This window comes from Lepisma saccharinum, unplaced genomic scaffold (genome assembly GCF_977018435.1).
Source record: "Lepisma saccharinum unplaced genomic scaffold, izLepSacc3.1 HAP1_SCAFFOLD_1010, whole genome shotgun sequence".
Lineage (NCBI taxonomy): Eukaryota > Metazoa > Arthropoda > Insecta > Zygentoma > Lepismatidae > Lepisma > Lepisma saccharinum.
In genome coordinates this window covers 1-14,191 of record NW_028143660.1, presented here as the reverse complement: position 1 = coordinate 14,191, position 14,191 = coordinate 1, and the positions used below count along the sequence as shown (strand labels likewise).

At 36.3% G+C, this 14,191-nt stretch overlaps 1 protein-coding gene across 1 annotated transcript in view; it reads left to right on the top strand.

Annotated features, from left to right (window-relative positions):
* LOC145983467 (laminin subunit gamma-1-like) overlaps window positions 1–13,078 on the top strand; it is a gene marked incomplete at its 3' end in the record, with an annotated part of 50,430 nt that extends 37,352 nt beyond the window's left edge. The window contains exons 3-8 of the mRNA XM_083116573.1: window positions 2,981–3,206; window positions 3,909–4,018; window positions 6,284–6,433; window positions 6,644–6,813; window positions 7,030–7,162; window positions 12,854–13,078. Coding sequence (XP_082972699.1) covers window positions 2,981–3,206; window positions 3,909–4,018; window positions 6,284–6,433; window positions 6,644–6,813; window positions 7,030–7,162; window positions 12,854–13,078 — 1,014 coding nt within the window. The remainder of the gene's footprint in view (window positions 1–2,980; window positions 3,207–3,908; window positions 4,019–6,283; window positions 6,434–6,643; window positions 6,814–7,029; window positions 7,163–12,853) is intronic.
* Between the last annotated feature and the right edge of the window lie 1,113 nt (window positions 13,079–14,191).

The following is a 14,191-nucleotide window of genomic DNA, read 5'->3' as shown; positions in this document are numbered from 1 at the left end:
ACATGAGTGTAAGAATGAGTAGTGAAATACTCTTCAGCAATGCACATGCGCTTCTCCAAAGAATACGTCATGCTGAATCAATTAAAAGAACAGGCATAGCACTAACGTCGAAAGTGAGCGAAGAGAATTCAGTGTAACCAGAGGCAGACTAGGATTTCCCATTTCGGCACAAAATCTTGGTTTATGATTTTTGACGTAAATGTATAGTCAATACTTGGGCACATGTGGCGTGCGTCTGTTGACAATATTTCGACCTGCCAGCATTGCCATATATGTCCCAAAAATGGCACTTTTTCACTCAACCCATAAAATTGAAAAATAAAAAATCCATAAAATGTTGCACATGACCAATATTGCTCGCAAATGACAGATTGACATGGCATCAGTCATCAGACATCTAATTATGACACTTCGATAATTTCTTACGTATTTTTCTTATTTAAAAGTGCATTTCTGGAAAAAAATTTAACGCTGCCTTCCGCCAGTTATTAATTTATCTACATTTTCTGCATGGAGAAAACTGATAATTTTAAGCATTGAAAAATATCTCAATGGATGAGACTTTATAATGCAGAAAACCCGGTGTAAATATCTCTTACGGTTTTCATGATATATATTTTCAAAGTTTTGGTTGTGCAAATTTTGAAACACTCTGTATAAGAAGCTGAGCATCACTGTATTCAAAACATCGCTAAATCATTCGAGAGAACAGGAAATGGGGTGTTGGGGGACATAGAGTAAGAAATTATTACTGACTCTGGAATGTTCACAACGTTGATTTAAAAAAAAAAAACATTTGCTAACTTATGCTGTACTGCAATTTGAACTTAGAATCATCAAAATTTCGTACATACGAGGGTCAATATTTATATTTTGAGCCTAACGAATGAAAAAACAGGAATTTGGCATTGAAAACTGCTTTATTGTTTTTCGAAGTATTCTCCTTTATGGTCAATACACTTTTGCATTCGTTCGAACCATTTGTCAAAGCAGTTTTTCCAATCTTCCTGAGACACCTCCATAATATGGTTTTTGAACGCATCAACGGCGTCTTCCGCAGACGAAAATCGTTGTCCACGCAATTTATTCTTGACATTCGGGAACAAGAAGAAGTCATTGGGTGCCAAATCAGGACTGTACGGCGGATGACCCATCAATTCGATTTTTTGACTGTTCATAAAGTCGGTTGTTAGACGAGATGTGTGACAGCTGGCATTGTCTTGATGAAGAATGATCCGACGGCATTTGTTTGTTTTCCGTATTTGACCGAAGACCTCTGGCAAACAAATTGTTGTGTACCATTCAGAGTTGACCGTTCTACGTTCCTCTAAAGGCACAGTTGCCACATGACCAGTTTTCCCGAAAAAAACAGGCGACCATTTGTTTCGATGTGCTTCGAGCGCGAACAACTTTTGTTGGATTGGGTTCATCACCCATACAGTCGACTGCTGTTTACGTTCCGGCTCATATGCATATATACATGATTCGTCACCTGTTACAATCTTATATACGTCTTTTGAAGCACCATGATTGTATTTATTGAGCATTTGTTTGCACCAATTGACGCTAGCGTCTTTTTGAGTTTTTGTCAAATTGTGTGGGATCCAACGAGAACATACCTTTCTCACAGCTAAATGATCATGTAATATTTTATATATGCTGGTGGAACTAATGCCTATGGTTGCCTCAATCTCACAGTATGTCACATGACGATCTTACAGTATTAGGTTTTGCACAGCATCAATGTTTTCTTGAACAACAACTGATTTTGGACGACCTTCGCGAATCTCGTCCGTGAGCGAATGGCGGCCACGATTAAATTCGTTATACCAGCGTTTCACAGTGGCAAAGGATGGGGCTTCATCGCCAAATGTGGAAGTAAGTTGATCGATGCACTCTTGTCTTGATAATCCACGTTGAAAATCGTAAAAAATCATCGCACGAAAATGTTCACGAGTTAATTCCATTTTATTGTTGTCGCGCAATCTCCAAGGCAACATAAACAACACAAATTAAGCTATTGACAATACATTTGAAGTACGTTATGATCAATAATGCCAGACGATTCCGTGCAAACGTCAAATCGCGCCTAACTTCAATCAGTGTTGCCAAGGCTCAAAATATAAATAGTGACCCTCGTATTACAGCATAAGATCACAGTCGCCAGACTGAAATTTTTAGTCGCCATGGAGACCTGGCGACCGGGATTTTTCGATCCCTGGATATATGAATATCTGTTAAAGGGATTGTAGCATTGTACATATACAAAAACTTAAAAATATCTGATGATGAAGAGACTGAACAAGAATGGAAGAAGGGATCAGAGCTGTGTTTGCACTTCCTTTTTTTTTTTTACAACAACACTGCCCTAGAGCCTACAATCCGAAATGTATCTCCTCCTATTGATATATTCAATACAAGTTATGTCGAAACAATCTGATGTTAGTAATCTTAGCAAGTGCAAAACATTTATTAATTTTCTCTACATCCTGACGTGTCTAAATTACTTTTGCTCCATTTTGCCCATTTTTATATCATGTAGTATTTCATTAAAGGAAATTTTTCAAGTTATTCAATTAAGTAAGGTTTCTAAGAAATGTAACACGTTTATGTTTAGTATTTAAGTTGGGAATTTCAATTTTGAAGTTTGAGTTTCTTTACACTTCATTCTTCCTAAGTCAGAAACTAGGAGTTTCCTTTTCTTTAAATCAATCTGAGACACTAACTACTCTCTCAAAGAAAATTGAAGTCTTCTGATTATTATTATTGCTCTGATTATGATTTGCTATGGAAGTAACTAAATTGTTTTACAATTTTATGCAAAACTTGAAGTAGTACCCGTTTTCCATGTTGTAAGATCAGTTTCCACCAGAACATGCAAAGAATATTCAGAAGATAAACATTACATTTCCAATGTTTTATGATAGTCAAATGATATTTTAATATAATTTCTGAACACTGAAATGTTTCCTTATTCCAGGATCTCGAAGCTTGCAGTGTAACAGTGAGGGCAAGTGTCAATGCAAAACTGGAGTAACAGGTGAAAAATGTGATCGTTGCGAGACCAATCACTATGATTTCAGTGCTCAGGGCTGCAAACCTTGTGGCTGCAGTGTTCCAGGAAGTTATGCCAATGAGCCTGAGTGTGATCCTTACACAGGAACATGTCAATGCAAAGAAAATGTTGAAGGAAAGCGTTGTGATAGGTATGCCTGTAAATGACTGCTACTCTTGTATTTCTCTTCCTGTATATCACTCTTCCCCCTCTTTAGGCTAATCTCCAAGATGACTAGAATCTGGAACCATAAGGTTTAGGCAATGTTACATTTTGTTTTTCATCATTGCAATTGTGGTGTGCTAGTGTGGTGGATATGGCATCTTTTCTTTGAGGTCGTCCAGGCTCTTACGTTTTTTATCATATGTTATGGCCTTGTGTCTGCACAAGCAAAAATCCAGGGGTCTGGCAACCATGATGGCAATTCACCTATGCAACCTTACTCTTACCTCCCCCTGTACTCTTAATTGGAATATATTTTGTAATTATTCCTATATTAAGTTCTGAAATATTATTAAACCTAAAATTTAATGCAATTTCAATGTAACATTTAAATTTGTATACTTTCTTGCCACTCCCAATATTTCAACTTCAGATTATTGGATAATTAATTCTTATCTTGATCACATAAAAACAATATAATTATCAAATTACTTTGATAAGAAATTTTGTCATTTTCAGGGTATTTAGACCATGAAAATGTCAAGTGACATATTTGCAGACCCCCCACAAAGGTATCGGCTGGCTTCAGTTATTAATTTCCAACTGTTACTATCCCAATTATTTTTGTCTCAGGCCTAATTGTAATGTAACATTACTTGCTTTATGTAGCTGATTGTTACCTCTTTTTTAGGTGTAAGCCAGGTTTCTTTAATATTGATATGACAAATGAATTTGGCTGCACTCCGTGCTTCTGTTATGGTCATTCATCAGTTTGCCGATCAGCTCCAGGATATTCAAGAGGTAATGAAATCTTCACTACTTACTGTAGTTGGATCTGATAGGAGTTTTTTTTACATCATTGTCCTCAAACTGCCCTTCTCTATGTAGAGCCAGTGTTAGGTGAAATGTTAGTTGTGTAAGATTTAATTATGCTTAGATTTCAGTGAAATATATCCAAAATAAAAAAAAATCTTGTAATGATGTTGGAACAGTGACGTATTCTCCCATGTTATCTGCTTTACCTCTGGTAAACCAACCTTTTTCATATAGGGTCAAGTGCCCATATTTCAGATAGGTTCCTAATTTCGGATACCAAGAAATTTCCACCTTAGAACAGCAGCGTCGAAGTGCAGATAGTGCCAACTAACATGATACTTCGTCCCCCAGTTTCACCCTTGTGCGTGACCTTGAGCAATTTTTCTTTAGTGTGTGGCTCATATTTCTGACTTTTCCGGAGTTTTGATGTAATATTTCACCATCCAAACTTAAGGCCTACAACTAGAAGATTAGTATTTACTCACTTCTGTCTAAATTTTATATAATCTTGAGAGATTCAGCAAACATTATTACGTAGTTTCAGTCACATTATTTCAGAGGGGGAACGCACAGAATCGTCATATTGAATATGCGACTGGGTTTCCTAATTTCGGATGCTACACGGGTACCTAATTTCGACTATCCAAAATTGTGCACCCTTTCCAAATACTCATTAGTAACCCTATCCGAAATTAGGAAATACCCTATCCGACATTAGGCAACCTTTTTGTCAGACTAAAAATATGCATAGAATTGTTTGTTTCATAAAATATACCAAGTATTTCTTATAAATGTTAATATAGCTTTCAGAAACATTAATAAATATATGTTCAATGTTTATCAACACATTTATGGCTCATTTTGTTTTCATTTAGGTACTGAAAATCTAATTTGAAATTAAGTATCCGAAATATGGGCACTTGACCCTATACACACATAGAAATTGTCACAAATTTTGAAGTTTTTGGACTTCTGTTTTTATTTTGTTTTGTTTTTGTTTGACTTCTGTGTTTGTTAGCAGTGGCATACAAGGGGTGTGCGAAGTGGGCGACCGCCTGGGGCCTTGCATCCCATGGAGCTTATACAAAAAATGTAATAAATAGGAGTGAGAAAACAAGATGGAAATGGCAATAAAATTAAAACATTTTGTTTTATATCTCGCTTTAAATTCTAGTTAAACGTTATAATTTGAACAAATACGTCGAAATGGGTGCAACATACAGGCAGTAGGGCCCAAACACTAGGTGGGGGGGGGGGTGAAATAAGTAAACATTTATGCAAACATTCATGATAACTTGCTTGGATATTTACCCATTTTATATTTTCTTGAATAAGAAGCCCTTTGTCTTGTTTTTCATCTCGACCTTGCATTCCTGATTTTAATATGTTAACAATAAAGCACTACCAACTGCCACAAAGCAAGTATGAGGCATTTAAATGCTTGCATTGTTTTCAACTCAAGGAGTGCATGGATAATATTAGTTTAAGAACTCACAGGGGCCTCGCATATTAATCTCGCCCAGGCTCTTGCGACATGTTGCTACGTCATTGTTTGTTAGATATAATAAATACATACAATAAATAAGAATGGTTGTCGTAAACCAGGTCATATTTTCAGAATACGTCACTGGGTTGGAATATGATGAAGGCTAATAGCATTATCTGTGGCATTATCAATCTTGACAAGGTTTTCAACTTCAAGAGTAGACAATTGAGGAGAGTAATAGGGCAAAGAATATTAAATATATTTTATTCAATGTAGAAAATTGTGTCAGAAAAATGTTGTTCATGGTCAATGTTGTATAGTCCAGACAATTGAGAAAGGAATGGATACTTTCTTATGTAAATGTTTTAAGAAAAAAATATTTGTTGTGTTTAATGTTATTGTACGTACAAGCTTTAAGGAAACTAAAATCTGCATAAAAGTATACTTAAAGCTTCACGTGTAAGCTAACCACATTAAGTCACTGTACTATCAGATTTACTCCAATGAATAGGCATAAAACCTATGAACTTTCATTGCTTCAATCTTAATTTTTAAGGGACACATCTCAGTTGTGCTGGAAATGACATTTTCTAATTTATTAACAACTAATGTATTGAAGCAAAATTAATCCCTTGTTCTTCCAAATTTTCCCAAATTTTCTGAGTATTTTTATCAGAAATATCTTTTAAGAATTGACATCTACAGATAGGTATGTCTTACATCATCTATTTATGGCTAATACCTGCATGAACTTTTTTTTACAGTTTTCATTGATAGCATATTTGCTAGAGGAAGTGAACGCTGGACAGCCCAAGATCACACAGGCCGATCTATTAGCTTGCAGTACAGTAGTGTGACCCAGACTGTTGGCGTTAATGCATTAGGAAGAGAATCTGTTTACTTTATTTCTCCAGGTAAGTGTAGAATATATTATAACTGCATATGAAACAAATATATTAATTTCTGATAGTATTGTGTTTTAACTTGCAAGTGTTCATTGTCATAAGTATTCTTGACTACATCTATAAATTTTATCTATGCAAATTTTGAAAATGTAATTAACCATGTAAACATTATATAATTGCAATTGTTGCTTGATGTGATACGTGAACTCTACATTTCAGATAGGTTCCTAGGAGACCAACGTGCAAGCTACAATCAAGACCTAACATTCAAGCTTCGAATCGGAGAGAGTGGTCCTCGTGCTACTGTCGAAGATCTAATATTAGAGGGAGCTGGACTTTCCATTACTCAAACGATATTTGGCCAAGGAAATCCACTACCCACAATACAAGTAGGCTTTATTTTTGTTAACAATATTGTCCTATATGCAGAGTTGATGTTTTTGCCCTAACATTTCCAGTTTTTACTTAAATTCTATCTCAATTATTCTTTACTTCAATTAATATGTAATACAATGGACTCAGACTTAATTGATTGATGTTTGTCAAGATCTATATTGCGACTGGTAAGTTATTTCAGCATTTCAGAATACATTTTTCTTTTTCAGACCCAGGAGTACAAATTCCGCCTTCATGAACATCCAGACTATGGCTGGAACCCTCGTCTCACAGCCCGTGACTTTATCAGCATTCTTGCCAACTTGACGTCAATAAAAATCAGAGGAACATATTCACCTGAAGGTTAGTAGCAAAATATTAAATTCTGTCAAACTTACTCAGAGTGTGTGCATGCATATTTAGAGCTCCTAAGCAGGCAAGTGATTAGCACTATTGCCTTTAGTGCCATTCCAGATTTAATCGCTGGTGGTAGCTCGAAAATTTCAGCATTTAACCGGCACCATGAGGACAATTGAGAAACTAAAAGGTGTTCAAAAGAAAATGCAGGATTTAATTTAAGAAAAAAGAAACATTTTTTTTATTTATTAGTTGGCAAAGTTATTAGATCACTTGAAAGGGTAAACATTGTCATTAAATGTGGAATAGGATAGCTGACAAATGTCCTCCATGACACATTTGACACACTCAGTGGCGGAGCGTGACCTTTCCAACAGTGTAAGCCTAGCATGACTAAAGCTATTTCCCATTGTGCTTATTTTTGGGCTGACATGGGTAGTGATTCCTGGAATTTTTCACCAAATTAAAAATTCTGGATAAATAGCTGAGATTGGTGTTTTCTTTGCTAGGCTGTGTATCTCCTACATTTCAACTGATAATTAAGTCAGTCTTATTCCTATCACAATGAGTAATGTAATGATAAAAAATATGCAAAGTTAGATAAAATGAATAATAATAATAATAATAATAAAGAAACGAAAACAGAAGGAAACAGAAAAGTGCTGAATACTTTTTACAACCGCATAACCAAGTATCAGCTCGTACGTACCATGAATCACAAAGTCGGCGCACTTTATTTTTTGTTTCTGTTACCATGCCTGCTAGAGAAGGGTGTTGCTTCTTGGCAGCAAAATCCTTGCTGGAAAACAACATCTTCAACAAGTTCTCCACACCACCGCACAATCACATAATGGCCTTCACTATCACACTACAGCACGAAGGGGGAAAGAAACCAGATCCAAAATCGGTCACTGCTCAAAGCAGTGATCTTTCGAACTGTGAGGGGAATATCCCTTTTGGATGTAAATAAATTCCCTCTCTTGCCTTAAAATTCCCTATATTTAGTAAAAAAAAAAAAAATACAATATAAAATATAAAAGAAATGCTCACTAATTGTAGGGATATATCCAGAAATTTCTATCGAAGGACATGTAAGTGCTTTCTTAGGATAATGTAAAAGCAAATCTAGCACCTAAAAGATCATAAACAGGCTTTTCGTACATTGTTCGAAGAGTGTTTGAATCATGGACTATGTAATTAATAATATTTGGTTCACAATTGACATGAGATTTGTAAAATTGGTTCAAACTTCAGTTTTCATTAACATTTATTATTATTATTATTTTTATATAAACTTTTTAGCTCAATTATTACCAGCTGAGTTCATACATAAATGGAAAACAGGGATCTTAATATTTCTAATGTTTATGCTCTCCTCCAAGTGAAAAACAGAAACAAGAATTTAGCACATCAATGTGTATCTAGTCTTCCCGTATCCCGCTCATTTTTAGATTTCTCCTTTTTCCCCTTCCTGTTAGATTTTTGCTTCAGAATTCCCTGTTCCTGGAAAAAAACCTCCTTGAAACACCACCGGCTCAAATTCCCTTTGCAGTCAACCATTCATACCCGACAATGCTGGAGCCCCTCATCTTGCAGGACCTGTGTCTTGCTGGCGCATATTCATCGAAGCCAACACAAGCATAATGGTGCTAAATCTCACACAAGTTTAAAAAGTTATTTGTAAGTTGGAGATATAAATAAAACAACAGGGACACTTTTTGTTGTGGTTGAATTTTCTCAAACTTTTCACGTATGACGTTGAAATCATGCCGTTGGTTGAACCATTCAAATTTATATTTGTTTTTGTTATAAATTAATATTAATAATATGAAAATCCCAGAACAATTTAGTAGTATGTAGCATAATTTTGGAGTTTAATTGACACCATGGATGTCCACAAGGCCCAAGGGGAAGAGACACTTCCTGAAAAATGAGTGTGAACCATTTTCACACATATAATTTCATTTCAGTCATCAAATTGTTAATTATTGTAAGGGTGTTGCAGAAAAATGTTAACTTCAAATTGAATTACGTAGTATATTTTGAGAAGGGTTATATACCTAGTTTACCCCAACCCCTGAAAAAAAGAATACTTTGCTTAATCTTCCCTGGTGGAAAGAAATGCTTCGAATGCCCATGAACAACACTTTTTCTAAACATGAGGTTTGCAACGCTGCTGTAAGCCTCTGGCCATACATTTACACACGTAGGGTTTTGGCCCGCTGTTCTCCCTATATTCCTTGCTCTTCTCCATGCAGATATGGTAGGCGACGGTAGGCAATGCTCCTTTGCAGTTAGAAATTTGTAAGGCAACATTCAGACAGCTTACAACTTTCCGCAAGCAGAAGGTGGGAGTTCCCATGTGCCGCCTGGTGCTGAAGTGTTGCAATCTAACAAACAAGATCTCGAAGACTGGTATCGGGCTGAATTGAACTTTGAACTTTTTACGAATTTTGCCATATAATTACATACATTATACTAGCACGAATAAAGTGTAAGCCTAGCTTACACGGCTTACATGTAAGCCTGGACACACTTGAATTATTTTGACAAAATTGTGGATCACTTTTTCACATAACTGCATCCTTTTTTTGTTGTTGTTGTCTCCAAGCGAACCTGTTTGTTCAGATTTTTCAACTAGTCACAGTTGTTTCATTTGGGGTATTTCTCCTACCAAATTTGTGCGCCTGGACAAGAGATGGCGTAACGAGCGTATCGCCCCACAGTTCCGTGTATCCACACATGCGTTGAAAACTCCTGTCAGCGAGCATTGTTCGTAGTATAGGGCAGTTGATTGACACGTCAACAACAGCATTTTGTAGTCAACTGAACATGGTGCAGTTCGTGCCAGATAAAGTGTTTTTGCGGGGTGTTCTGCTTCATTACTTTAACATGCAGAAAAGTGCTACCGAAAGTCATTGTATTTTGGTGGAAGTGTATGGTAACCATGCGCTAGCTGAGCGAACGTGTCAGAAGTGGTTTGCACGGTTTAGAAGTGGTGATTTCGGCCTGGAAGACCAAGAGAGCGACCTGGACAGCCAAAAAAATTTCAAGACTAAGAATTGAGAGCATTGCTCGATCAGGATTCGTGTCAAATGCAGGAAGAACTTGCAGAAGCATTAGGCATTGATCAAACAACAGTTTCCAAATGCCTCAAAGCCATGGGAATGATTCAAAAGATGTCACATTGGGTTCCACATGAATTGAAAGACAGAGACATTGAAAGATGAGAAACTATTAATGGAGAACGTTATCGACGACAATTAATGCGTTTGAAGCAAGCTCTGGCCAGGAAACGACCAGAATGGGAGAACAGACATAATAAACTTATTTTTCAACATGATAACACTCGCCCACATGTCGCAAAACCGGTCAAAACCTATTTAGAAAATGTCGGATGGGAAGTCTTACCCCACCCGCCGTATTCACCAGACGTTGCTCCTTCGGACTACTACTTGTTCGATTGCATGAATAACGATTTGATTGGACAGCGGTTCACTTCTTCAGAAGATATCGAAAAATGGGTCTGTGACTGGATCACTTCAAAGGATGAGGACTTCTTTCGCCACGGAATCCGTAACTTGCCTGACAGATGGGCGAAAGTGGTGGCTCGCGATGGACAATATTTTTCTTAAGGTATTTATGTATTTTGTGTTTGAACTACAGCTTCAATGTGTGTGCGTAACAACTGCACGAATTAATTCCTAGACCAAATACTTAATTTGCGCAAGTCTCAGCGAAACATTCTCCATAATGAATTTTAACAATTGTCACTCGCTCCTCCATCAGGTATCGCTCCATATTAATTAACCACATGTGACCTCACAGAACGCTGCCAATCCTGCGAGGAAAATAATGGCACACAATTTAAATCCTGCGTTAATTTTGGGACACCTTTTACTTGCAAGCAATAGTGGATCTTCCCGATAGTGTAATGGTAAAACTTGTCACCATGGAATCAAAGGGTCTACTTTAGATCCCTAATGGAGGCACATTACCCAATGGTTCAGATTGCACTTTAAACTGCTGGTCCAGTCCTGATTAGCCTATCTGAGGATAAACTGACTTAAAACGAACATTATCAAACTTTTGAAAGTAATTGTAGCTAACCCTGGTCTTGAATTCAGGAAACAGCAATGATAGGACACAGCACGCTGACAATGAATCACCCAATCAAAAGCTGCTGAGCTGTCCCTTGGTTCTCAAAGGCCTGTTACACCACAAGTTTAGTTTTAATTCAGTCTCAGTGGCGACTCGTGGCTTTTTCGGAGTGTAGGAAGAAGTTATAGTAAATCGAGGAAGGTTTGAGAAATGGGTTCAATTACATTCTCATGTCTTGTACTATCCATTGCATTTAGAATGTTAGCTGCAGGCCCATGCTCAAGGTGTGGCAAGGGGGCCTTGCTCCTCACTTTGAACCACGAAATATTTAAATGTGAACCTATATAAATCGACAAAAATAACATTGACGATATTTCAGATTTTGCAAGAATTTATATTTTGTTCCCCCTCCCTGTCGTGTGGGTTCACGATATTAAAAAGTGTTGCTTAAATTTCAAAATTATGCTAAATGCTTCTAAATTGTGGTAGGATTTATTATTATTATTATTATTATTATTATTATTTTTTTTTTTGGATAATTGTAATTCTGCATCTGCTTTTCTAGAGTTTTGAACTTGCATTACTTATTTTTAACAGTTATGTAATAGTGTAAATTTCCCCAAAATTGTTTAAAATGGTGCAAAAAATGACATGGTTTCAACATCGAACATAAAAAGGTTTGAGAAAATTGTTTACCCCCAACTTTCTACAGATTGCCTACCATAAAATCTCCTGATGAACTAAATTGGACAGGATGAAGAAAAGTAGAGGCTGGATTGTTACATGGTTGTATAAAAGCTTTCTGCTGGATCGGCATACTCCCTTTCATTTGAAACATGTCCGCTGGTTAAGTAGAAATAAGATTTGGACATAATTTTATTTTTATTTCCTGAAAATATATATCTTTGAATTCGATTTCCCTCTCCCAGGGATTGGCGTTTGCAGATTTTTCTAGAAACGGTGCTAAGTGCCAACAAAAATCAAATTGTGCTTGGTTTAGTAACATTTTGTTGGGGTTGTCATCGCTGATTGAGGAAAATCTTGCTGGTTCCTTGATCCTTGCTGATCTTTGTAACCTTTCCCCACTCCCTTACACTGCCCCTTCCACCCCCCACCTATCTGTAGGATGACCGCTGAGATTCCTCAGCGAGCTGCAGAAAAGCCCGTGTCCATCATCTTTGGACTGGAGTGACCGAGAGCAGTCAACTCTTGACAGTAGCTAACCTAGGCAATTGTATGTACATTGCACTCATAATTTTATAACACGCATTAAACTCCTAAAAAAGTAGAGAACTGGAAATAAGTACAAATGAACTGTAGGAAGTTCCTCACTTCCTACATGGAGGAATCACTCCTGTTCAGTTTATGTGAATTTACAAGTTGGTACAAAATGATTTTATGTTTGACTGTATGCAGATGAATGTATTTATTTGTTAAGTTTTTAAAAAAGAGTTATTATTGAAGAAATTCTTAACAAACATCTGTACAATTGTTAAATTCTTAAGGATTCTTAAGACATGTCATTCTTTGGAAAAAAAAAATAATAGTGTTTGTTTTAGGTATGACATTTTTCAATGTAAATACAATTGATTTCAGGAGTTGGATTTTTGGATGACGTTCGCCTAGAGACTGCTCGGAGAGGTGCTGCAGGGCAACCAGCCAATTGGATTGAAATGTGCACGTGCCCCGATGGTTATGTTGGTCAGTATTGTGAATCATGTGCACCAGGATTCCGCCATGAGCCAGCCAATGGTGGACCTTTTGCACGGTGTGTGCCATGCAACTGCAATGGACATGCTGACATTTGTGATGCAGAGACAGGTTAGTGCTATCTCTTGATCAATGTGATTTTATCCACTAACTTCCGGTGAGAATAATTTATTATCACTAGTAGTTTTTTTTTAATTATCTCTGGAAAGTGGTGGAAAATGTAATAAACTTACATTATTTTACGTTGAGTTTTTCTCTTACAATACATGGAGACAATTTGTAATGTAGTAAAAGAACATTCTAATTAATTAATCAATCAGATATAATCATCATGTGTAGATGTGCTACATAACACATTAGAAATTTAATGGCTTCTGTATAGAGTGAAGTTAAATATACTTTCTGTAGGAGTTATATTATTCAGTAACTTCAAAGATTACGTCATTGGATGCAATTACACATCATTGTTTTCCTCCAAGATAAACAGATTTTGTTGCTTCATCCTATTATCAGTAAATTATTATATTCTCATAAAATCCAATTCAAGGATGTTTCAGTTATCAACTATTTTAAATCATATTACAAAGGGTAATATCATCTTTAATATTTTGTTCTGTGTTGCATCTTTATGGGTAAGTATTAAAATTGAAGTGTCAAGAAAACATATTACACTTAACTTTGCATATTTCTAAGGTAAACTGCAGCTAGCTCAGGGGCCAAGCCTATTAATTGGTCAATTTTTAATCTCGCCACCAAAATTTCCAGCTTCAGCCTGGGTATAGATGCTCTTTGCGAGTATTTATCACTGTCTGTCTAATCATCACTCATTTTCATTATTACAATTAGCCAAAAGAGGCAGAAAAGTGATGTAGAATAACAAAAAATACAATAGCAATACAAGAGAAACCTCAGGAATGGATGAGGTAAACTCAGTTTTAATATTGCATCAGTAAAATTTTGTGTTTGCATTTTGCATACTACAAAAGGTTGCATCTATTACTGAAGGTTTGTTTCCAAATGACAAGTGTTGCTTGCAACTTGACAGTTGTTGCTTTGGTCTGAAAGATCCCAACCATATCATAAGTTAATATGTACTGAGAACTGATTCATGAGGTGCTGTCATCTGTAGAACCAAAACTCTTTTTGTGTCTATGCCTTTCTGGACAATTAAAGAACTTTAAATATACCAAAGGCTCACCATGTTTACTCAAGAACCTGCAAGAA